This window comes from Molothrus aeneus, chromosome 4 (assembly GCF_037042795.1).
Source record: "Molothrus aeneus isolate 106 chromosome 4, BPBGC_Maene_1.0, whole genome shotgun sequence".
NCBI classification, from domain to species: Eukaryota; Metazoa; Chordata; class Aves; order Passeriformes; family Icteridae; genus Molothrus; species Molothrus aeneus.
The window spans coordinates 56,327,587-56,352,707 of NC_089649.1; the positions used below are offsets into that span (position 1 = coordinate 56,327,587).

General features: G+C 36.1%; 1 protein-coding gene across 1 annotated transcript in view; it reads left to right on the top strand.

Moving 5' to 3' along the window:
* Window positions 1-22,820, top strand: part of ADGRA3 (adhesion G protein-coupled receptor A3) — a 54,572-nt gene extending 31,752 nt beyond the window's left edge. The window contains exons 9-19 of the mRNA XM_066548547.1: window positions 3,531-3,732; window positions 6,847-6,996; window positions 9,386-9,547; window positions 9,828-10,031; window positions 11,130-11,343; window positions 11,464-11,672; window positions 16,262-16,386; window positions 16,919-17,042; window positions 18,675-18,820; window positions 20,960-21,055; window positions 21,244-22,820. Of these exons, the coding sequence (XP_066404644.1) occupies window positions 3,531-3,732; window positions 6,847-6,996; window positions 9,386-9,547; window positions 9,828-10,031; window positions 11,130-11,343; window positions 11,464-11,672; window positions 16,262-16,386; window positions 16,919-17,042; window positions 18,675-18,820; window positions 20,960-21,055; window positions 21,244-22,486 (2,875 nt within the window). The 3' untranslated portion in view covers window positions 22,487-22,820. The remainder of the gene's footprint in view (window positions 1-3,530; window positions 3,733-6,846; window positions 6,997-9,385; window positions 9,548-9,827; window positions 10,032-11,129; window positions 11,344-11,463; window positions 11,673-16,261; window positions 16,387-16,918; window positions 17,043-18,674; window positions 18,821-20,959; window positions 21,056-21,243) is intronic.
* The last annotated feature ends 2,301 nt before the right edge of the window (window positions 22,821-25,121 follow it).

The following is a 25,121-nucleotide window of genomic DNA, read 5'->3' on the forward strand; positions in this document are numbered from 1 at the left end:
ATGTCCTCCTTTCCTTCATGGAAACTGGAGAATGACTCTTTACCTCATGTCATGCAGGTATTGGGAAGAAACAGTTCATGACTGAGAGTGGTACAGCTTAACATTCATTTAGCAAAACTAGGGAATAAGGGAAATGTAGTTAAAGCTAAAATCAGTTCCCCTCTCTTTCACCACTGGGCTGCAAAGAAACTTGTACCTGTGCAAGGGGTTTTTTGTGTGGGAGAGGAAAGAGGCTAAGAGATGCTGTGGTTTGAAAGTGTTTCTCTCCATGGTACTGTGCATTTGTATTGTTTTTGTGATGTGAGATTATGGCACAGAGCTGTTGAGTTTTAAATTGTCCTTTTTATGTCCAGTTTAGTAGAAAGCTTTCTAAATCATTATACAAATAATACATTAGTCTTAACAGTAAAATGTTTCTGTACATATCTAAATTTGTTCTAAAGGGAGTGCAGACTAAAAGGCTACCTGGTATTGCTTGTATTCTTTTGAGAAGATCATGACAAAAGATGATAAAATCCTGTGTAGGGACATGAATGCAAAGTAAACTCAGGGAGAATGAAAGGACAATAATGAAAGAGAGTGGTAATAAAAATAGGGAAAGTGGAGATAAGAAGAGGGAGAAAAGGCAAATAACCTTGTGATAATCTAATAACCTTTGAAGTAGTGTTCTCATTTTTTTTCTGTTTGATGGCTATAGAAGTTCTAGAAGATACATATATAGCTTAGAAATATTACTTGTTTAAAAGCATAGTAATTAAAACTCTCCTGAAAAACCTGTTTTACATTTGAGTCCTAGTCTGAGAAACCAGAGAGAAACTCTGTTTTGTCTTTTTCTACTTCTTTAACACTAGATTTGAATAGTGAGAAAAGGAACAGCATGTGCCATATTTAAGTTAAAATATTTTTCTTGGAGGTTGTGTCATAAAACCTCTGTCAGGACCACAGAATTTAAATTATTCCAAGGCCATGTGACGCTCAGTCTGTAAGGTGATACATTCGGTGAAAACTGAGCTGACCACACTTCTACTGAAAATGCTTTGGAAAAATACAACTTCTAGAAAACTGTAAAGACAGACAAATATCCCTTTCAAAGTGGCATCTTTGATGTCAAAACTTAATATAAAAATTTCAGCATTGATAAATGATTTTGGAAATTATGTTTTGGTACTCCAGTGGCAGTGTTTCTGGAAACCTGACTTTGCATTCTAGAAGTGGAGGTTTGAGTGTATTATGCAAGGTATTTGTGGGCCTGCATGTCTCATAACAGCTGTGCCAGCTGATTTATTAGTTGTCCTCATCTGCCTGTTTTCTTTTTGGCTTGGTTCTCTGAAGGCTTATTATAAATACATAAAAATTGGGAGCACAGAAGTATTTCATCTTTGTACTTGCTTTTCCAGTCTGTGTTGAATCAGAGTTTATTTCAATTTGTTGCTACTGACATTTCAGAGACTTGGATAAGTGTACATGTATTGTATCCTGCTGTCCCTCCCTCCCTTCCCAGCAGATGCATAACTTGCTCTCTCCGTGAGCAGGGTTGGCCAGACATTATCCAGTCTGATATTTTACCTTGCTGAGGTGCATGTAACATTGCACTTAAGGATACTACTGGAATTGTGGCAATTCACAACAATACTGTTGAAATTCTTTCTGAGGAAGATTTTTGTCCTTTCTTTTTCCTTTTTTGCAGTTGAAAAGGTGTAAAAATCTTTTTGCTATCATTGCAAAATCTATATCTGTTCTTTCAATTAATTTACATTCTCTGAAATACCTCATTATGATTCCAGGCATTTAAAATCTGTGCTAATTATTTTTAAATTTTGTTCTTCTTTCTTTTAACTACCTCCATTGTCACCAAATCTGGTATAAGTTTTACTTTCCGGTGTTGGTTGATGGTGACTTTTCTCTTACTTTCTTCAAGTGGCTGCTGAGGCTCTGAGTGTGTGTGAATTAATATTTGCTGGGCTGGATGAAGCTCTGCTGGATACTCAAATAATCTTCTGTCTCTTCAAGTATTCAAATAGTCTAGAAATGACCATAATAACAATCTCCATTTCTTAATGAAATTATGTCACTTCAATATGGAAAGCCGATCTGTAATGTCAAAGCTGTTACAAAAGGTAGTTAAATTTAAGTCCTTGTTTCCTAGTTTAGTTTGTTGTATTTATCATCTAGTCTTTTGCATTAGTTCTCTTACTGACTGAGAATTCTTTTATGGTTGTTGCAGTGACCTGTGTAATACTGGGATGCCACCAGCAACTATCTTTTTGCTACTTCTTGCCCAAACTTAAGTAATGGTCAAAATGGCCTGAACTGTCTCTCTTCCATTACTGAACATATTACTGTTACATGTTAATTATTCTGTATGAATTAATTAAGAATAAATGGGAATTTAAGATCGAGAAGACTTCTAGTATACCCTAAAAGGTTACCATCTTCTATCACTTAAAATAATTGAGAAGTGTAGTTTTTTGCCTTAGTCCATCTCTGGAGTTAATTATCTTCTCTCAGAAAGAAGAATTGTGATAAATTCTAGCATCTTCAGTAAGAGAAAGTGACTTCTTCAGTTTCTTTGTGTTGGCAATATAACTTAAATTTTTAATTTCCTGGAAGTGGAACATCTTTCAAGGTGTTTACTTCATCTTCCTGCAGACAACAGACAATTTTCTTTTTTTTAATGCAGCCATTTACTATAATGCAGTCCAGATATAAAAGCAAACTTTAAAATCACAGTGTAATCTACTAAATCTTTTTGTTTGACCAGTTCCAATTTTTGGACTCAACTGCTTTGTACAAGGCCCTTTGAAATACTTAAAATTTAGAAAAGCTATGTTAGCTCTAAAGACTCTTAAAGGAGTTTGACATAATGAGACTACAGAAAGCCTGGGATGAATCAGTGAAGCCCACTTGCTCTCAGTTTTAGTTAAACCTTACATGTTGGATTGTTAAATTTGAGATACTGAGCATTCTGCAATTTAGGTATGTATTCTTTTTTACTTCTCAAGTTTAAAAATTAGTGCTCTGAATGATAAAATAGCACTTATGCATATAAGCTTATGCATATAACAGGGTAGAGAGCCAGAAGCAGGGGCAGGCAGACTGATTGCCATTCCTTGTCCCTTTTGTCTGCTCAGCATTGCACCTTAATTCAGGAATGGTTTTCTTCTATTCTTATTTTTTTTCCTTGGATCAGTTCTGCTCTAATGAATGATCAGAGTATTACAGATGTAAGGTTTTTTATCAAAAAATTGTAAATTATTTTTAGTTGTTTTATAAGCACCTTCTTCTCTCCACCTGAAACCTCATGAAAGAATTCAAAAAAACATACTAGCATTAGAACTCATTTTGTTAATAGACAGAAATAAGAACAGCTTGAAAATGCTGAAGATGAGCCAAGGTGGCCCTTTAAATAGTTTAAAGAGGCTTAGTTTTGAGTGTCTCTTTATTTCATGTTGTAGTGCTTAATCCTTTTATTTGCTTGTCATGTAAATTTGTCTAAATGTGAGGGTTTTTTTTCCCTTTTGACTCCCCAGGTGGCCCAGAACATTGGCAGGCATCACTGCATACCTGCTGTGTACACGTTACTCTGCTGGCAGTGGGATTTATCCTGGCAACTCCCAAGATGAGAGAAGAGCCTGGCGCAGATGCGACAGGGGAGGGTACTGGGCAGACGAGGACTACTCCAGGTGCCAGTATGCAAATGATGTGACTCGAGTTCTTTATATGTTCAATCAGGTAATTTGTGCATTTCTGTAAAAACCAAATTATGAAAACCTGATTAATGAGAATAAAAACTCAGAAGACCCTTTATCTTCTCCAAACTGGAAATACTGGTGGTCTAGATAGGTTATGGTGGACACATGCCTCTGAGTATAATACTGAAACTTGTAGGTTTAGGTTAAAAGCTTGGTTTAGTATCTGTTTTGAATGCCCTAGCTTGAAAGTGCAAGGAAGATTTTATTCTTTGTACTTATCTAAAGCATAAGAGAATGGCTTGTCATGATTATTTTTGTCAGCTGGATGCCCTGTTATGCCCACATGCTATAAAGTAACAAGGCAGGCTTAATCCCTAATGAGAACAGCTCTTTTCATTATAGTGGTAAAGAGTAGTCAATCTCTGCTCTGCCTTTGTTACTGTAAACCTTTGGTAGATTTGGTGTGATTGATAAGGGTTAACCAGTGAAAGTAGTAAGTAATAACTAGGCTTCTTTATCTGGTAGTACTTACCAGGATTCAAGAGAGCATTCTAGAATTTAAATTGTAGCTATGAAACAAAATTTTTCAGCTACAAGTTCCTTTTGAGGTTTATGTAGTTAATGCACTCTTCCACAAATGCCGTTCTGCAGCGATGTACCCATCCTTGTCTGTATAGGTGCTCTGTTGGAAATTACTCCATAAAGCTTTGGACTTCTGGTTTAAGCTTGTTTTCCAACTTGTACAGTCAGATCACTAGTCTGCATGCAAGAGGTGAAACCATGGAAATACGAGATAGTTTTTGGTGTGGTGTTTTGGAGTTTGGTGGTTGGTTTTTTGTTTGTTTTTTATTAATAATGCTTGGTCACTGGATGATGATGTTGGTAGCACCACTTAAGTTTAACATGGGGCTATGGTGCTTGTCTGAGCCCAGGGTAGGATTTCTACATGTTGTGTGGGTTTGGAGTGTTCCAGTTCATCTCACATTCTTTTAGGGAAAACTTCACACTACCTATCTGAAGCACCTCAGCCCCCAACCAGGGCAATCAGATCTAAACTGGTATGTTCCCCTTTGAGATGCCTTAGATTTATGCACACAGTGAGATCTTGATGTCCAGTTGATTGGACTAACTCTTTTGAGGCAAAAAATTTTTACTACACATTGTGTAAGGTGGGCTGACTTGTTCCCTCTGTGTTCCCGTACTTAATAATGTTGACACTGCTTTTTGTTCTCCTTCTCTGGTTCCCTGAGGACCCTTGAGTGCTGGCCAACAGAGATGGCAGGGGTGAGAAGGAAAAAAAAAAAGGAAAAAAAAAAAATGGAATGCCTGTTCTGGCCCAAGAAAAACTTGAAGGTTGACATAACTATTTGCTTTACTCCTTTATATTCTTAGCACTAGAGGTGTATGCCATGGCTTGGTCACATGAAACAGGTTTGAGGGCTCAAATGTTCTTTCTTACTGACTGGTTAACAGGAGAGAGGTGATGCTGGGATCACTCTGTCCTTTTCTGGGACACAGAAAGGTTGAGTGTTAGTTTAAATAGAGCTTCAATGCTGCTGGTTTGCTTTTTCCTCATCTGGGAATTTGTATTTTTCTGCAAGGTCTGTGACAACTCAATGCCACTCCTGCCTATTTACCATAGCCCAGATGCTCAAGAGCATATATAACTTAAGGTTTTTATAACTGCTTTTGGTTAGCCAACAATTTTCAGGTTGTGGAAAAATGCTGCCAGCTTTGTGTTAGGAAGTTTAAAGTGTAAGCATCAGACTGGTATCTTCAGAAAAGCAGAAGAATAATTTTCATGTGTGAAGTAGATAACCTCCTATTATCTACTCAAAAATAAATGTAAACAGGTATTCTATGCTGAACTTCTTTTAAAGGGAGAAGAGGAATGTTTTGGGTTTGGGAGTTGTTTTGACTTATGAAAATTGCCTTCTTTTTATGTGTAGTAGGCCTGGAATTTTTAGCAGTATTCTGCACAGAAGTTTCTTGTCTCTGAGACTAATGTTAAATGTAATCATATTACAAGCATGTTCATAGCCTTTGAACAAAGGTAGTTGAGCTGTTTTGAACATCAGAACTTTGCCAAGCATTTTAAATCAAATAAAGATTCACATGTAAAATAAAATAAAACCTTTATAACATTCTGCAAGAGCATTCATATTCTGCTGTTCTTGTTTGTGTCTTGAGCAAGTACAGTTTTAGGTGACAAGAAATTCATGATTAGAGAAAAAGTTCAAAGAAATCATAAAGAGTGTCTGAATTTAAAAGTTATCTTTGTTCAGTATGTGTTATGACTTTGAACTTTATTGGCACTTTAAATACATAACTTTCAGCAAATTGACAAAAAAATTAACTTCCATTACTCACATTGGAATTTATGTACAAGTGCTAAGACTGGCAAGGACAAATATATAGTTGTGCTTAGGTGGCACTTTTCAAATTCAGTAGGGCAGACTAGATATCTCCACACCAAAAACCAGAGAGAGAGCCTCTGTGGTTTGGATTATTATGGATAAACAGCATCTGAACATGAGCTGATAACATTAGCACAGATTTCCAGTATACTATGTAAAATTTCCCATTTTTGGTTCCTGCTGGCGCAGACATGTGGATGTTGTGTATTATTTAGTGAAGAATTTTCCAGCATGGGGTTTGTTTCAGGAGTGAAATCATGACCTTCGTCATAGTGAGATCTGTCTTGTTTTTTGTGTGTGTATGCCATTCCAAATGTTTCCTATAATTACAGAATTGAGAGTGAATGCTGTGGCAGTGGTGTGTTTGAATTGGTTTTGGCTTCTCTTGCTATATTTAAAGAGCTTTGTGTTGTCATGCCTTGGCTTCGGTGAAAATGAAAATAAGCAGTTGACAATACTGTTTTGGGGAATTTTTTTCCTTTTTTTGATGTAATACCTCTCTCCCTTCTAGGACAAACAGCACAAATCCCAGTTCCTGGCTGCCAATACAAACAGTAGTTCTCTGGCTTGTAGGAAATGTTTTTGCTTACAGATAAGGTGGTGGTCCTTAGCTACTCAAAACACTGTGAGCCCTCTTGGAATTGTTCTTCTCTTTGGATCAATCCTCATTTATTAATTGGTGAAGTGTTGTCTCTATCTTGTTCTTTTAAAAATGCTCATGTTTGTTCTCTATTTAGATGCCTCTCAACCTCACTAATGCAGTGGCAACAGCAAGACAGCTCTTGGCTTACACAGTTGAAGCAGCAAATTTTTCTGATAAAATGGATGTTATTTTTGTGGCTGAAATGATAGAGAAATTTGGAAGATTTGCTGAAAAATATAAAGAGGTAACTGGATAATTTGCCATCACTCTAAAGATAACTAAAGTGTTTGTCCTTAAGTATTCTGAGCAGTGAGATCTTCCCAACACTAGATGCAGGCCCTGAGTTAGTGGATTGTCAGATTCTATTCCATGTTTTTGTTTGTTTAGTAGGTCCCTGAAGTTGCTGACCCATGGTCACAGACTTTGCATTCGCGCTGAGATGATCCAGCATTCACTGGACCTGTAATGTGAGTAACACCTCTGGTCAGCACTGGAGCAGGGAGATAGGTACAGTAAGTCTGTTTTTATTTAATATGGAGTGGGTCACACAGGTTTTCATTGGTATGTTCTTATCTAAAAACACATATAATGAAAGCCTCAGAGATCCTCTCAATAATGAATAAAACAAGACTTATCTTCTCCCCTTCCACTGTGATAGACTGTCTTTATTCAGTATTGAGCCATATCTCTAAGGTTTTCAGTACTCCTCTGGCTTGCAGGATATAACATAAGATATTAAAACAAAATCTTAGAGAACGCTCATTTTTGGGGAGAAAAATGCAAGTAGTTGAATAGTCCCACCAGTGGGTTGAAACTCTCTGTTTCACTGCTGAACAGAGGTTATATTGATCTCACTGTACAGTGCATGTTGGGAAGTTGAAGACCACAATGCCTCGAGTTTAAACTCGTGCATAAAAAAAAAGCCAAATTTTCCCTGTCCACCCTCCAGCAAACCATAAATGCTGGTTCTACATCCTTTGAAGAACTCCTTAGAGGATTTTTATCTTAGATAATGGGTTTTTTTCTCAGTGGATTTGTTTCAAAGCCAGCCTGTGATTTGCTGGTATATTTAAAGAACATGAGTACAAATTCATGTGAAAATTTTAGTAGCTATTAATAAGGCTTGATTTCTTCTCAGGTTGTTACTCTATGAACTTGTTCTTGAACCTGTTATTCATATTGATTCAGTTATACCATCCTCTTATTCATTCCCTAGTTTGTGCTAAAAGGGCTGTTTAAAAGATTAGAATAATAAATAACAAATTATTAGCTCTTTCATATCAGAAGCAACAAGACAATTGTTCAGAAAGTTCTTAGCAGATTGTCTTTATTTAGAATACAGCTGGAAAAACTTGCTCATACCTCGATAAGTAGGAGAAAGAATTATGTGTAATATATTTTAAAAGCATGAAGCAACTTTAATTCTGCGAATTGTGCTGGTTTATTCTAAAGTCACTGTGTGTTGATGTGTAAAACTTGTTACCATTTCTTAAGTATTAATAAGTCATGACAAATACTTTCAGTTAATTTAACTTTGTTGTTAAAGATTTAATGAAAGGACTACAGCCTGCAAATGCTACTTAAGGAATTTACAAGAATTTTTACTGATTGAAAATTACGTTCCTCAGAGAGCCAGTTCTCAAAATAACAAATACTTTTTCATTCCAATTCTTGCCTTTATATTTGAAGATTTTTAAAGAGGAAAGCAAATTACTGTGTTCTCTCCTTATTAGTAATATTGGGGAAAATAAAATTGGGAAGCCTGCATAGTAAAGGAGATGCCTTCTTCACCCTACCCTTTGTCTCTTCAAGCTGAAAATTCCAGTCCTTAAATTTATTCACTGTCAATTGCATTTTGGTCAATTCAACTAAAAATTATACTCATCTTTGCTTTTGGTCCAGTATTTGTCACTGCTCCTTAAATGTGAAAATCAGGCATAGGTCAATGTTGTCAATGTTGCTCATTATTTTTGGTAGATTGGCCTAAATAAGTAAGTTCCCTTTATTATTTGTTTTTTATACAGAAGGCAGGGTAAGGACTGTAAACTTAAAACAATGTAATTGATGGTTTGAAAGCAGCACTGGTACCTATGGATATTTGCTGTCTCTCTCATGTAAACCTGTGACCTAAAACAGGTCATGCAAATTTGAAGACAAACAAGAAAGCAATTAAAAAAAAGTTTGACTTGCTAAAAGGAAGCAAAACAGATGGGTTGTATGCTAATTTTTGCCTGTTTTACTGTTTTCCTATTATCTTCTATCATACATGCAAACTGTATTTTAGTTGATTTATAGTTTTGGTTTCCAAGTTGATGGTAAATGGTCCTCTTAAGCATTTAGTACAGTAGAAGATGGAGTATTGCTCCATTTCCTTTTAATAAAATATTTATCATGGGTTTTTTCCTGAGTACTATATAAACAGACATATTCAGTTGGCCCTACATTTTTCTTCAGTGGGAGTAAGTGTCCAAGTCAAAGTTTTTCAGTATCAGTGTGATGAGGTGATTGAAATAGGAGCAACCATTTTCTTTGTGCTTTTTGTGCTGCCAACTCACTTTGTGTTTTCTGGTAATGACCCTACCTGCTGAATGCTTTCATTCCTATAAAAGAGTCTCACTTCTCTTCCATGTTAGCTTGGCGACGTCATGGTGGACATAGCAAGTAATATTATGTTGGCTGATGAACGTGTTCTGTGGATGGCACAAAGGGAAGCCAAGGCTTGCACCAGAATTGTACAGTGTCTACAGAAAATTGCTATGTATCGGCTTGCAAATGGAGCTCAAGTTTATTCTACTGTAAGCATGAATTTATTTCTGTATTTACTTAAAAGAGGTTTTGCATGCTCTTGAGTTTGAATAGCTTTTTATTTTTCTTAATAAATGCTGGCATTACCTGAAATGCCTACTATTTCTGAAGGGAGTAGAGCAATACTCTGAAAACATTTATACCTCCCAGATAAACCAAGATGGTTTTCTGAATGTGTTTTTCTGTGAAGACAGAGAATCCCTTTCAGATTATTTGTTATCCTGTCTGTGGTGTGTAAAATCATTTCATGTTTGATTTTTGTTGTTACAGTATTCTCCAAATATTGCTCTTGAGGCCTATGTAATAAAGGCTGCTGGTTTCACTGGGATGACTTGCACCGTATTTCAGAAAGTGGCTACATCAGACCGTACAGGACTCAGTGATTATGGGAGAAGGGACCCAGATGGAAATCTAGATAAACAACTAAGCTTTAAGTGCAATGTTTCAAATACACTGTCAAGCCTGGCTTTAAAGGTGGGATGCTCTTTGTTTCCCTACTGACTTTGTAATAATATATATGAATAATTTGGCAAGCAAATTTATTGTTACTAAGTTTAAATTAGCATTTTTATGTAATCCAAAATGACTGTGAGAAGAATTAAAAGGATAAAGGATAATAAAGCTTGATTATAAAATAGTTGTTTTAATGGACACAGATTTTAATAAGTAGGTGTCGTTTTCTTAATTGTAACTTCGTAAGTTGAAAGATCCTTTCTGACTTTTTCATAAGTATGGAAATTGAGATGCTTCCTAATTTGTAATAATACATCTTTATTTTTCTGTATTTTCACCTTAATTAAATATTAAATCAGATATTAGCAGTGTCCTTAAAAATGTGAAATATTCTTCTCAGAGTAATACTGTAATTAAGCATGAAGTAGAAGATAGTTTTGTGTGTGCATGTGCATATACACACACACACTCACCTACATGTATTACATCTCTATATGGGTGTGTATAAAATGGAAACACTTCCTCATATTCTGTAAAAGTATTTTTTTCAGTTATATTCCCCAACTCACCAGTTTGTTTTTAGCACTTAATTTGCTTGAATGTCACTGCAGGATGTATATTAAAATTTATGCTTGTGTAATTCTATGAAATTATATGCATGCTCACTCAAGTATCATTTATATACAAGTAAAACCACCCTGTTTGTACACAGCATTTTGTTTTGAATGGTACTAGTGCACAATTGCAGCATTTCTCTCTGCTTGTGTTGGTTGCTGCTTCTAGTTGCTAACAGCCTAGTCTTGAAAAACTCTCATAAGACTTTACTGATACCAACTTTAACTTTACTCTCTGTAACAAGTAAGATAACTGCAGAATCTTAACATTTTTTTTCTTTTAAAAATGTTTTAAGGCTTTGATAACCTGATTAAGCTATTTTATCCTGGATTACTTGAAAACACTGTCAAATAGGTTCGTCACAATGTGTAGTCTGCTAAATGCATTCATCTCTGACTCTGTACATATAGAAGAGTTGCTAATTTAATCTCTGTAAGGAACATAGTTTTCTCTTTTGAACTTTAAAAAAACTGGTTTTGAACTTTAAAAACTGCTTGTTTCTAGAACACAATTGTAGAGGCCTCCATCCAGTTGCCAGCTTCCCTTTTCACCCAAAAACAAAAAAGAGAAATCAGACCAGCAGATGAATCTGTCTACAAGCTTCAGCTTATTGCATTTCGCAATGGAAAGCTTTTCCCAGCAACAGGAAATTCAACAAATCTAGCTGACGATGGGAAACGTCGTACAGTTGTGACTCCAGTTATTCTTACCAAGATAGGTTTGTTTTTATTATTACTTTTTTATGATCTTTAGTAAACAGTTTGGACTCCCTTATTTTGGTTAATGTGTTAGTTACATGCTGAGAAATGTATGTTCAAATACACTTTCTTTGTAACAGATGGGTTAAACGTAGCCAGTCCCCACGTTCCTATCAACGTGACACTGCGGCGCATTGCACACGGAGCAGATGCTGTTGCAGCTCAGTGGGACTTCGATCTCCTCAACGGACAAGGGGGATGGAAATCTGATGGCTGTCGCATCCTTCTGTCTGATGAAAATATTACCACCATTCAGTGCCACTCCCTCAGCAACTATGCTGTTTTAATGGTATGACACTTGGGAATTCAATTTCTTTCTGGAACTTAAAAATGTTTCAAGATACAATTCTGTTTGTTTTTTTTCTTGAGTTAAGGAAAACAAGCATTCCCATGCTCCATTTCACATAAAACTAGACATAATAAAGACATCTTTAGTTTTTACTTTTGTTGGTGTAAACGTTGAGGTTAGGTGAGGTTTAAGCAGAAATATCTCGAAGTGTAATTAATTGGGTAATAAATAATTAATGAACAACTGGATATGCTAGGAAAAAAGAATTTTCATATGCAAAGTATTATATTATAGGAAGACATTTTAATGAGTTACTTAATCAAATTCAGGAACTTTCATGAACTTTAGTCTATGAATGACAGGCTATCTTCAACTGTTACTGCTCTTTTTTTAAACTACCTTCTCTGTGTTAGATTTGTTGACTTTGTCAGTTCACCAGGAGTGTTTCCCAGGTATTTTTTCTGTGATCCATAACCAAAGACATTTATTTTACTCCAAATTAACTGTTAGTTCACTAGTATGTATGTCTGTTACCTGAAGACATCAGTGGAAATGGAAAAAAGATCAAAACACTTAGTAACTATAAAAAATATTTTTAAAATACTGCTGAAAAATAGTATCCAAAATCTAGTCTAAGCATATAGGTATCAATAAAATGGTTAACCAGTTCTGAAGCATGGTGATAGAAGAGACACTTTCTTTTAGTGCTCCTCACTTGGGAAGCTGAATTTCTTCTTTGTCTGCTCTCAAAATTCTTAATTCTAGAGTCTGGCCTGGGAAATTTCCCTTTTTATAGATGGTGACTGCTACCCTGCTCGTCAGTAATCCCTACAGATGCTAAATTATAAAATGTGATACATAAGATGGACTGGTAGTAAGCTGAGTGAAATATTACGAGATTTAGGAAATACTGTTAAATGTAAATTTGGCATGGGTTTTGGGCTAGTTAACGTGTTCCATGTGGAATTAAATATATATTTTTATGTAATCACACATGGAAGAAAGAGCACTCTTTTATGATGATTAGTGGATTAGAAGTTGATATTTTTCTTTAGCAACTCAGATTTTTAAAGATCTTCCTCAGAAGAGAATAAAATGGTAATTACCAGGCTAAACTTATATAAAATTGATTTACATGCCAAGCTTTTTAAAAGAGCTTTAAGAGAGCAGCTTTTCAATTTACTTTTGAGGGTAGTGTTTTAAATTACTTTAAACTTCTGCAGTCAAGTAAACTTTTACAAGTAGTGTTCGTTTCTTTGATATTTTTAAAATATATAATAATTTCCTAAAATTTGGCAGCATTTGTTAAAACAGAAATAAAATTTATTTGTATGTATAATATGCATGTAAAGAGAGATTATGCTTTAAATTGGTCACATTTCTGTCACCTGGAGGAAGAAAAATGAAAAGCATGCTCAATCTGCTTCTATGAAGACTAGGTCTGAATTAACACATGGGAAGATTATATGAATTGTATCCTCTTGTGAATTGTAGAGTGAACTGTTAACAATCAGAAATCAAGTTAGAGAAAGGGACAGCTTTCTTCCTTTTCTGTCAGTAGGTCGTGTTGTATACTCAAAACTGGTATTCTTTAAATATTAAGCCACTTACCAAAATGTTAGGCTGTAGGGACTGGAGAGGAGGGGCCCAGAATAACACTCATCTGACAGATGTTTTTTGCACACAGATAATACACTGCAGAAACTCTGGATGTCTCTGTGCTGCTAAAAAAGCTTTTCATAATGCCTATCCATATATTAACCAAAAAAGCCATAATAGCCTATTTCATTTCTAGACTTCCATCATGTTGTGCAAGTCTGGGTTCTGGTCTCAGGCTCAGAGTAAGTTCTTTTGGGTTCAGTTTTAGAAGTTTGCTCTTTAATCCAGCAGTTGTCATTAACATCAAATATGTGAAACAGCAGAGGCAGGAGGGACCCAAACATGGTGGTTCATCATCCTGGCTTGGATGGTGAATGACTTAACCAGAGCTATTTCACTCTATTTTCATCTACTTTACTTTAGTACCTATATGTGTAGTAGAAAGGAATTTGTAGTGTACTGACCCTCTTCATACATTTCAGAAGGTGAAGTCCTCTGATAAGGAAACACATCACTGATTGCCTGGTTTTCTGATCTAATGATTAGGAAGATGCAGTTGTAAAACTTTGTGTTTATTTGGAGATTATCTTCACCACTGTTTAATAATAGAAGAGATAAGCAGAAGGCTTGGCTGAAAACTCATTATTACAGACTGAACAGAAGAAAAAAACCTAGCAATAGTGCTTGAGAAGAAACAAGAGTTCTGCTAATTAACTATAAACTCCCCAGTATTCTTAATGCCATCTCTACTATTACTGTCATTCTTTTTTACTCAGTAATTATTTAGGATCAGTTTAGCTCAGAAATAACATTATTTGCTCCCCTTACTCTTTTTACTAGATGAAGAATGTCAGTGGAATGGATAAAGAATTACATTGATTTATTCCATTGGCTATTGGGTCAAGACCTCAGCTATCTAGGCAAGGCATATACTGAGTTTCCTCACAAGTTTTAGAAGATTATTGTAAATCTTGTGATTTCGTAGCTCTCATTCTCAAAATTCACACCAATACATACCTGGCACCAGTCTGGAAGCAGCAAGCAGAATTGCCCTATAGTTTGTGTTGCGTGGTACTCATGGGCCAGGTGTGACTAAACATTTGCTTATGCTTGTAACAGCAGGGAGTTCTCAGGGATCCCCAGCTGCATAACAACCAGGCCATGGGTAGTGTTGAAATCAGATGACACTGGCTGCCTGAAGCAAAAATTCTTATGATCCTTTGCCAGGTGCCAAAGAAAACCAAATAGATAAGAATCAAACTGACAACTTGATTAAATTAGTTTGAAATGAGGTTGTTGAGTTAGTTAGGAATAACGAATTTATATTCTGATGAAAGAACAATTGAAGGTATGGTGAAGAGACTGTTGACTTTAATTTAATTCAAAAACACTTTTCCTGTCCATGAAATCAGATTACTGTTCTTAGGCTTAAAAATATCACTGCTTTTTCTCAAAACTGACTGAAACTTCTTCCCAATCTTTTACTGTTCTTTCTTAATGCTAAATTTTTTCTCCTTTTCTTCAGGACACTTTTGAACTTTGCCAACTCCAGAAGTTTAAGAGTAACTTACTCAGAATCATAAGGGAGAGATTTTTTTCTGTATCCTGTCCATTCCAAAAAATTACTTTTAATTGATTTTTTTCACTAATCATAGTTAGAAAATTTACTGTGTATTTTGTGCTAGGTGCTACAGTTTCTTTTGAGTTGTCATGTCATGTCTGTGTCCCCTCCCCACTGCTGGAACTTTAGTAGATTTTAACTGCTTCTAAACAGAATTATTTCTTCTTCTGAGTAAATTAAAATCTGGGTGAATTCAGAAAATTTAATTGGTGCTATGGAGCTGTTGAATTCTCTTAGAATTATCAACTATCTATTCTGGTCAAACAGTAATCATAGAATAGCAGTCTGGTAGGAACATCTGGTGCCATTTGGTCCAGTTAACCTGCTCAAAGTTTGACTGCTTTTAAAGTCAGATCTTACTGCTCCAGATCACATTCAGTCAATCTTTGAGTATCTCCAGGGACACAGTCTCTCTGGGCAGTATGTGACCACTTCAGAATTTTTCTCCTGTGTCTAATCAGAATTTTCTGTGTTGCTGGTAGTGTCAGTTCCTTTCATTATTTGGATGGTTCAGCTCCAAGAAGAGTTTGAAAGAGTTTGACTTGGTCTTCTTTATACCATCCCAGTAGGTAGTTTAATACAATAATCCCCTCTTTTCTTCTTAAAGATAAAAGACATCACTTTCAGCCTCAGACAGTGTATGCTTCAGGATACACTGCTAATATCCTGGTGATCTGTTAGACTTGCTCCATCCAGTATGTCAGTGTCTTTCTTTTGCTGGGGAGCCTCAAACTGCAACTTCTGCAGGGTGGTCTCTCAGTGCTAGCAGAAGGGAAGGATCAGCTCACCCACTTGCTGTGTCAGTGCTCACACAGCAAACGGTGGCCTTGGGCTACAGGTGACATGGCTGACTTGGGGTTGGCTTTTGTCTACCACTAACTCAGGCTGTTTTCTAATCAGTCCAATGCCCAGCCTCTGTTTTTATGTGCATGGGGTCATTCCATTCCAGATGTAGATCCTCCAACATTTTCCTGTCTGTGATGTTCTTTGGGCTGGTAAAGAAGATAATCACAACTGAAACACACAGTTATTCCACGTCTGTACATAGAAATATTTTAAGGTGAAGAAAATGGTGTGTTTCTTTAAGCTGCTGACCTCTCTGTATCTTCAAAAATATATGAAGTTGAACTGCTCTGTAAGAATTGTGACTGCATTTATAAAGGTCAGACAGAACATCAGATAATTGCAGAAGAAACCCAGAAATAACAAATAAATAATTGAAGAGTTGTTTCGGGACCAGTGGGAAAGGAAGGAAGACATTTCATCTGGAAGGTGTCTGTTACTTCTTGTGTTCCCCTTGTCATTGCCTCACCCTCAAAAAATAGATACAGTGGTCTAATGTTTTTTTTTTTGTTGTTGTTGTTGTCAGGACTTGACTGGAGCCGAGTTATATACACAGCCAGCTGACCTTCTGCATCCAGTAATTTATGCCACTGCCATGGTTTTGCTGATGTGCCTGTTGATGATCATAGTCAGTTACATATACCATCACAGGTAGGAATCAAAATTACCAGACTAGGGAAATGAGTTTGATCATGATTAGGATTACCTTTTCTATTTTGTAAGAGCATGATATAGTAAAATGCTTTCAGTGGTTTTTTTTTTCCCTATAAAATCTGTTGATGCAAACTAACAGTTATGCAAGTAGCTATTTTGTCTTTCTTGAGTATGATAATTTAGCTGTGATAACCATGTCTCTCCTTTAATTCTTCATTTTGCTTCATGAATGATAAAAGAGGAGGCCATTCAATAATAATGATAGAATTTAACAAACTGTTCAGCCTTTTACATTTCTGTTGATGTGAAAGCTTGAATCCTAAAATTTTTAACTCGGGCCCCAAATAGATGTATAAAGTTGATAATAGGTGGGTGTTTTAATTTAAGATCATATTTGATTACAAAGCATGTGGTAGTCAGACAATCATTAAGAGGAATTATATGTTGTTTATCACAAGAATATCATGCTAGTTTCTGAAAATAGTATTGTAGCTGTGTTTTATATTGTCTAATTTGTTTCTTTTAACAGTGTGATCAGGATCAGTGTTAAAAGCTGGCATATGTTAGTTAACCTGAGCTTTCATATTTTCCTGACATGTGTGGTGTTTATTGGAGGCATAACTCAGACCAGGAATGCCAGTATTTGCCAAGCGGTAAGTAAAACTTTGTTACTGGTTTTGTACTCTTATATATGAATATGCCCTCCTTGCCACTTACAGCACTCTAATGCTGTATAGGCATTCATCAAAATATCAAATCTAGAAAAAAAAAATGTTTTGCTTTTTAAGTCATCTAGTCCAACACCCCTGCAGTAAAGACAGACATTTTCAATTAGATCAGATTGCTTAGAGCCCCATCCAACCTGACCTGCAATGTTTCCAGAGATGGGGCATCTAATTCCTCTCTGAGCAACCTGTGCCTGTGTTTTGCCAGCCTCATTGTAAAAAAACAAACTTTCTTACATCTAATAAAAATCAACAGTCTTTCATTTTAAAGTCATTCCTCCTATCACTACATACCCTTGTAAAATGTGCAACAGATATTTTTTTCCCAAAATGCTACAACAGAAACTAACTTTATTGGTTATTTCTGGTTTTGAGACTTACTTACTATGAAATTATTTTATAGGCCTGTATGTGGCCTTTACAGGCCATGTGAGATCTGATTTTCACAGGTATTAAAATATCTATTTCCATTTGCTCAGTATAACTGAAGGGGAGGGGAGAGAAGTGTTTCAAGCCTCCATGCTTTATTGAGACTCCTTCTTTTTAATGATTTGCCCTCCTAAAATTTGGCCATCTCAATTCAGTTGCAGTGTTTCAGTATAACAATAGTTGCTGTTTTCAAAAAATGTTAGTGAAATTTTTAATTTTTGTTTTAATCCAGTGATTACAAAAATTTACACATCCCTCACCATTATATTCTGTAACGCTTTTTGTTTGAATTTACTGGAGTTATTACGTTGACTGTTCAAAGTGTTGCAGTTGAACTTATCCTGATCTTTCTCCTATGTGTGTGCACACATACACACACCTTTTTTCATACCTTCCTGGAGACAGAAATCCTCCAGAAGAAATCTTGTGATACAGACAGGCTGTTTGAGAGTTGTGTGTTTTTACTGGTGACTGAAAAAGGCAAAAAACCCACTTGTAGTCAGCTTAATTGGAACTAAAGTGTTGCCCCTTCTTCGTGCATGTGCTGTCATGGCAGTGTTGGCTTGGGAATAAGGCAGTAGAGGATAAGGAGATTCCACTGTGAAGTAGACTGCATTAATGTTTGGGCAGGTTAAATATCTAATGCACTTTCTTTATCTTTGCATTATGTCAAAATTGCTGATGAGTGTTGGCTGTCTGTGTTTTGCCATCTGCTTCATACTTATCACAGTATCACGAGTCTGCTGTTCCCTTACTTGTTTCAATTTGAATAATATCTTTAACACAGGACATTTTAAATTAAGTCTTTTGTAAAATACAGTTTCCTAAAGTGTATGATTGATATGTACACTTCTGAAAGTGTTTTTCTCCTGTTACTAGGTTTTAAAGGTTTGCATTACATTTTTTTTTTTTTGTTTTAAACTATAATGTCTTGATTTTGTTTAAAAATAGAATGACAATCACTTGATAGAGTGGTCATATGAAATAAGAGGGTTTTTTTCTCTTGAATTGAGCTTCTGAAAATTTCAGGTTTATCGTGAGTTGTGAGTCTAATGATTTCTGTATTAACTTAGTAGAAAGGAAATATTTGGGGGTTAATTCTTTTTTTTTGTTGTCTGTTTTTGTTTTAAGGTTGGGATAATTCTCCATTATTCCACTCTTGCAACAGTACTGTGGCTGGGAGTGACATCTCGTAATATTTACAAGCAGGTAACCAAAAAAGCAAAAAGGTGTCAAGATCCTGATGAGCCACCTCCTCCACCCAGGCCAATGCTGAGGTGAGTTGTTTGTTTCTGTGGCTCCTTATTTCCCAGGTTATATACATTTATATTCTGACTAGAAAATGTAAAAAGTCACTCCCCTTGTGTTCTCTCCAGGTCTGTAAAGTTCCTTTAGATTTTGTTGTTCCTCAGTGTTATGTTAAGGAGGATGAGCTGAAAGACTATTGGTCTTAGTGTATTACAGATGCAATGCTGAGTTGCTGATTGGTAAACTAAAAATCAGTAGTGTTTCAGCATCACCATTGAAGGTTTGTTTAGGACTTTAAACAGCAACACAACCCATTAAATTGTCAGAAGAAAGAATGTGTAGAACTCTTAACACAATTTAACACTGCAATTTCAGTAGATAAAGTCAAATATATTTTCCAAAGATTGTTTACAAATTACTTGAAAAATAGTAGTGTCACTCATTATCAAATGGAAATAGTGTTCTTTGTGTGATGTTCCTCCTAAAATTTTGATTTCTGAAATCCCAGAAATGAGACAAACTAATTCTCTGTTAAATTCACATATGTGCAGTGTTCTTGTTAGAAAATACTGACGTACCTTGTTCATGTTGCCTCCTCAGCTTCTGGATATTAATTAAAAACTGCTACTGTGAAATTCTCCACCAGGTGGCAGAAGTTGATTAACTTTGATTAGTTACAGGCAAATATTTAAAGAACTTGATTTTGTACGTACAGGGACTGCAGAAAAACAGAAGTGCTTTTCTGATTCTTTTCAAGTAACATTTTCAATGCTACATACAAGCATTTTATATCCATTATCATTTATTATGAAGTTCCTGCTTTGGAAAACGTTGCAGTTAAATTACCAGCCTCACAGGCTCAGCTCTGCACAGACATGAACATGTCATTTCAGGTCTGAGCACCTCATCTCTGACACTAGCAGTAGCTCTGGAGGCAAGTATCCAAGAGAAAAATGGAGCAAACAGGTTTTATATTTCTCAGACTTACTCAGTGTCCAGCTTCCTGCAGATCAGGAATTTTCTCAGTCAGATAGATATGTGATGTTTTTGTATGGAAAGGCCACAGAAAGATTATTTTTTCAGCTGTCTTTTAAACTTAGGTTCAAAATAAAACTGCCATTAATGTAGTACTTGTATAAAGATTTGTTTGTCTGGCCAGCTCCTGATTACTGCATCAAGATACAGAATAAACCAATGTCAGAATCTGATCTTTGTAGGATTCATCAAGTAAATAATAAATTCAGTGTATCTTGATTTCCAAAAAAGTCATAATTTGCTTTAGACTGTTCTTTTGTGTCTCAAAAGAGACAAGAGTAATTTCTGGTGAATTATCAGAAATGCAGTGGAAAATTCCAGGACCACTGTAATAGGTGGTAATAGGTGTCCCTGTTGATAAAAACCAAATGCTCATCCGCATGTCACAGAAAGTTTTCACTTTTGTGTTCTGATCTGAATTTGGAGTGAATTAGTATAAGCTGCAGGACTGAGTGCTGTTAATTTGACTGCTGATCAGTAATTACTGATCTGCCACTGATGAATGGAATGTGAATTCATACAAATCAGAATGAAAAGTGAGATATTCCAACAACATAGGCCCTTTTTCTTCTTCAAAGTTTTCATCAATACCACCACAGGGAAGCAGGAAGTATATACTGTAAAATTAGAGACTCCATTAAAAATTTTTAAAAAACCAAAACCAACCTGCCATCTGCTGAACCCCTGCACCCAAAAAAATTTCAATTAACAGTGTATATAATATTAGGCAGGTTCATCTGTGGAACACAGGATTTTAAATAAATTAGTGTTAATAAAAACCACTTAGTGTTTTTATTCTAAGTTTCCTTATTCTTTTCCAGCAGTTTACAACTTCTGACTGAGTGCTTTTGCTTCTTCCTTCTAGCACTGTATACTTCTGTTCAGTGTCTGCGAGTGGGAGGTGGGAGTGAGCAGCTTTGAGAGAGAGGCAGCTTACAGCAGGAGGAGAAAAACTGTAGTGAAGAAGACTTAAAAAACAATTGATACTGCCAAAGCCTAAACCTGATTCACCCTATTTAGTTTCATAAAGAGCTTGTATGCTTCCCAAATCCTGGAAAGCTCTAATTTCCCTCATGGTAACTTAAAATCTATTTCACTTAAGCAGCTGCTACTAAATTTGTCTTATTTTTTAGGTTCTACCTTATTGGTGGAGGGATCCCTATCATAGTTTGTGGAATAACAGCTGCAGCAAACATCCGAAATTATGGCAGTAGACCTAATGCACCTTAGTAAGTACCCTATAAGTTAGAGCTTTGTCCTAAGATTTCTTAAGTTTTCTTCTCTCTGAATACTTGTTGCAATTAATTCTGATTCTTTCTGAAAACATACCACAGACAAGATCATGTCAATGAACTGAAAAAAGCATAAGTAACTTGTGCAGGGTATTAATTTATTCTTTGCTTTGTTTCTTTTGCAGTTGCTGGATGGCTTGGGAACCTAGCTTAGGAGCATTTTATGGACCTGCTAGTTTTATAATTTTCATAAACTGTATGTATTTCCTCAGCATATTCGTACAACTAAAGCGTCACCCTGAACGCAAATACGAGCTGAAGGAGCCCGTTGAGGAGCAGCAGCGTCTGGCCACCAACGAGCATGGGGAACTGGCCCATCAGGATTCCTTGTCAGTGTCCCTGGTGTCCACGTCTGCTTTGGAGAACGAGCACAGTTTTCCAGCACAGCTTCTGGGAGTGGGCCTTACTTTGGTTTTGTATGTGACGCTGTGGATCTTTGGAGCTCTGTCCATCTCCCTGTATTATCCTATGGACCTGATCTTCAGCTGTTTTTTTGGAGTGACATGTTTAAGCCTCAGTGCCTTTCTTATGGTGCACCATTGCGTTAACAGGGAAGATGTCAGGCATGCTTGGATAACAACGTGCTGCCCAGGAAGGAGTACATATTCAGTGCAAGTAAATGTGCCACCCTCCAGTTCCAGTGGAACCAACGGAGAGGCCCCAAAATGCACCAACAGTAGTGCAGAATCCTCATGCACAAATAAAAGTGCCTCAAGCCTAAAAAATTCATCTCAAGGTTGTAAACTAACTAACTTACAAGCTGCAGCAGCTCAATGCCACCCTACTTCTCTGCCATTAAACACAGGTCCTCAACTTGATAACAGTCTGACTGAGCATTCAGTAGATAATGATATCAAAATGCACGTAGCTCCATTAGAGGTACAGTTCCGGACGAACGGACACCCCAGCCGGCACCATAAGAACAGGAGCAAGGGCCATCGTGCCAGCAGGCTTGCAGTGCTGAGGGAATATGCCTACGACGTTCCCACGAGTGTGGAAGGAAGTGTGCAAAACGGCTTACCCAAAACTCGCCAGAGCAACAGCGAAGGGCACTCCAGGAGCAGAAGGGCCTATCTGGCATACAGGGAACGTCAGTATAACCAGTCCCAGCAAGAAAGCAGTGATGCTTGCAGTACACTTCCGAAAAGTAGCAGAAATACAGAGAAAACAATAGCTACCAACAACAAAAAAGATATTCTGAGGAAACCAATAGCAGCCGAACTTGAAAACCAGCAAAAATCTTACGGCTTAAATTTAGCCATCCAAAATGGGCCACTGAAAAGCAGTGGACAGGATGGACCTTTGCTCACTGCAGACAGTACTGGTAATATTAGAACTGGGTTATGGAAACATGAAACTACTGTGTAGCATTATAATTCTTTGTGGGATGAATCCATATAAACTGTGATTACACATTCCTTAAAGCTATTAACACTTTTAAAACTGTTTACAAACTGTAGGTACTTAATGCAGGGAGGGAACAAAGATAATATGCCAAGCAAAAATTTTTATGCAACATTACCTTTGCTGTTGTTACAAAGATGAACTCTTGTTTGGTATTTTGTGAAATTTTTTGAAGTGTCAGTCTTGAGAGATGCAGAACACAACTTTGTACTTTTTTTTACCTGTAACCCTGCAGATGTGTCCACAACACATTTCAAATTTGTATTTAAATGTATAATAAATAGTATTTTCCCCAGCAGCCCAAAGTTGCACCTTTTTGTTGGGTATTTAAATTACTACTGCACTGAATATTGTATTGATTTTACTGTTTCATTATCTGAAACTTATGAGCTTCTATTACTGATAAAATACTGAAGTTACAGTTTTCTACACTTAGATTGTTGGCACCTCAGTGTAAACAAGATAATATTTTGTATCATTCTGCTGCTGTGATCAATTTAAAGTTGTAGTTGCAGAGGTGCTTGAGGTTGTACCTGTTTCCAGCACTTATACCCATTTTGCTAAAGCTATATGTATTAAATAGCAAAAAATGCTTCTGTATAATTGAGTACAGATACCACAACTCAGCCTTTAAACAGCAAATAGAATTGGGTTGTATATGCTTGGTTAGTTGGGTACCCACTTCAGACTTGCCCCTTTTGGGTCTTTTAGTTAAGTGTATCTGAGTTATGATACAGATCTAACATTGTCCCTATTCAAATACTGTGTTAAATAATTTATAAACTCATTCAGGTATGTTTAATTACTGCTTGCCAGATTTACTGCAGCCTCTAGTAGTCTGACAGTGTGAACTAATCTTTGATTAGTTTGTACAAACCTCTTGTACAAACGTCTGCAGTAGGACAGTGTTGTTGGCGTTTGGGTTCTATTTTTACTTCTCATGGGTAGTTACCATTTAAGAATTCTTTCAGGAACATTTTGACAGGTGTATGACTCAGTTTTCATTGCTATTCTATTTTCCTGGTTTTAGGAGAGGTGGCTTTTAGCTTGTATCCAACCTTACAGCTACCATAAGGATAGACTCTCAGAAAAAAAGGAGCTTATGGGTATTACCAAAGAAAAGAATTTTAACTAAATATAAAAGTATATAATAGCTGTTTTAAATCTATTTGATAAGGTATCTACACATTTTGGACAACTGACTGACTGCTTTGTAATTGCTGTTTATGGGTTTATGGTACAGGAGGGCTCCTTTTGGGGGCAGAAATGCCGTTTTGGACCTTGAAGTCAAAACCAGCAACTTGATCTTATTCCATTCCAAATGCTACAAGTCAAGAAAACTAAACTGCAGACAGTAAGGGGATGTGCTAGGAGCAACTCACAGTCTGTAGCTCAAACTGAGGTACTCTTACAGTATATTTAATCAGGTGTCAATACTGTGGTTTTTTTTACAGTAACAAATGTATGTACTCATGCAAATAAATTTAAGCCTACATTTTATCTTTAAAAATATAGTGTTGGAAAATTGTAATTCACATATACATGAAAGATATTCAAACAGTCCATAGATTATTTATTACCTGAATGAGGTATGATAAGGACTTAGGGTAGGATCAGTTATCCTTTAGAATCTGCTTTCCCATTGCTTTTAGCACTTGCCCCTTTTCATAGGTTTGCTTGTATTTCTTGAAACCCACCTTTAAAATAAATTTTATGTGTAATAATTCTGCATAGCTTGATAGTTTGCCCTGTTTTGATGAGATGAAAAAGCTTTTCTCATAGTACCTAATAAACTCTGACTAGCCTTGGTACAGACAGGGTCATTAATGTAAAATATTTCTTAAATCATCACTGATAAACTCTAATGAACATGCTTAGTTTACTTACTGCTATATACATAGCTTTTCATCTAACAAGTGCTTTGGCTCAGATGATAAGACATTGTTATCTGATACAGTCTTGACAAACACAATGATACTCTCATCTGCTGCATTTTTCATGAAGAATCTTAAATTTAAAGAATTTCTGCAAATGAAACATGAAAGGCAGGTTATTAGATTCTGTAAAAGGGGGAATATTCAATATAGTATCTTATTAGGAAAATTAGAAACAGAAAATCTTCAGGCTTTTTCATACTTTCCTAATAATGTAAAGCAAGCTTATTTTCAGAATTGTAATTAATCTTCACATGAAAAACCACCTAAATCACTCCAATGCAAAAAAAAAATCCACCAAAACAAAACCACAAAAAGCTTATTTTGGCCTTCTAAATGGGAAGTGGATCAATGAGAAAGTTGCTACAATCATTAATCAGATATATAAAGGAAAGCAGATAATACAAAGTGCTATTATGGGGGCAGTTTGTATTATCTACAAAAGAATGGAGAGACTAGAAGCAGTAGTTAGGGCTGGTTTCCTCCATGATAAAAGTGAATATATTTGTGCAGTCATACTACTGGCAGAGGCAGACTTTGAAAAGCATCATGGGTATAGTGGAAAAGGGTATAAGCACACCCTGTTTATGGCTAAAAAGTTTTGGTGGTTTTATCATAGAACGTTAAGGGTTGGAAGGGACCTTAAAGGTAATCTAGTTTCAGCT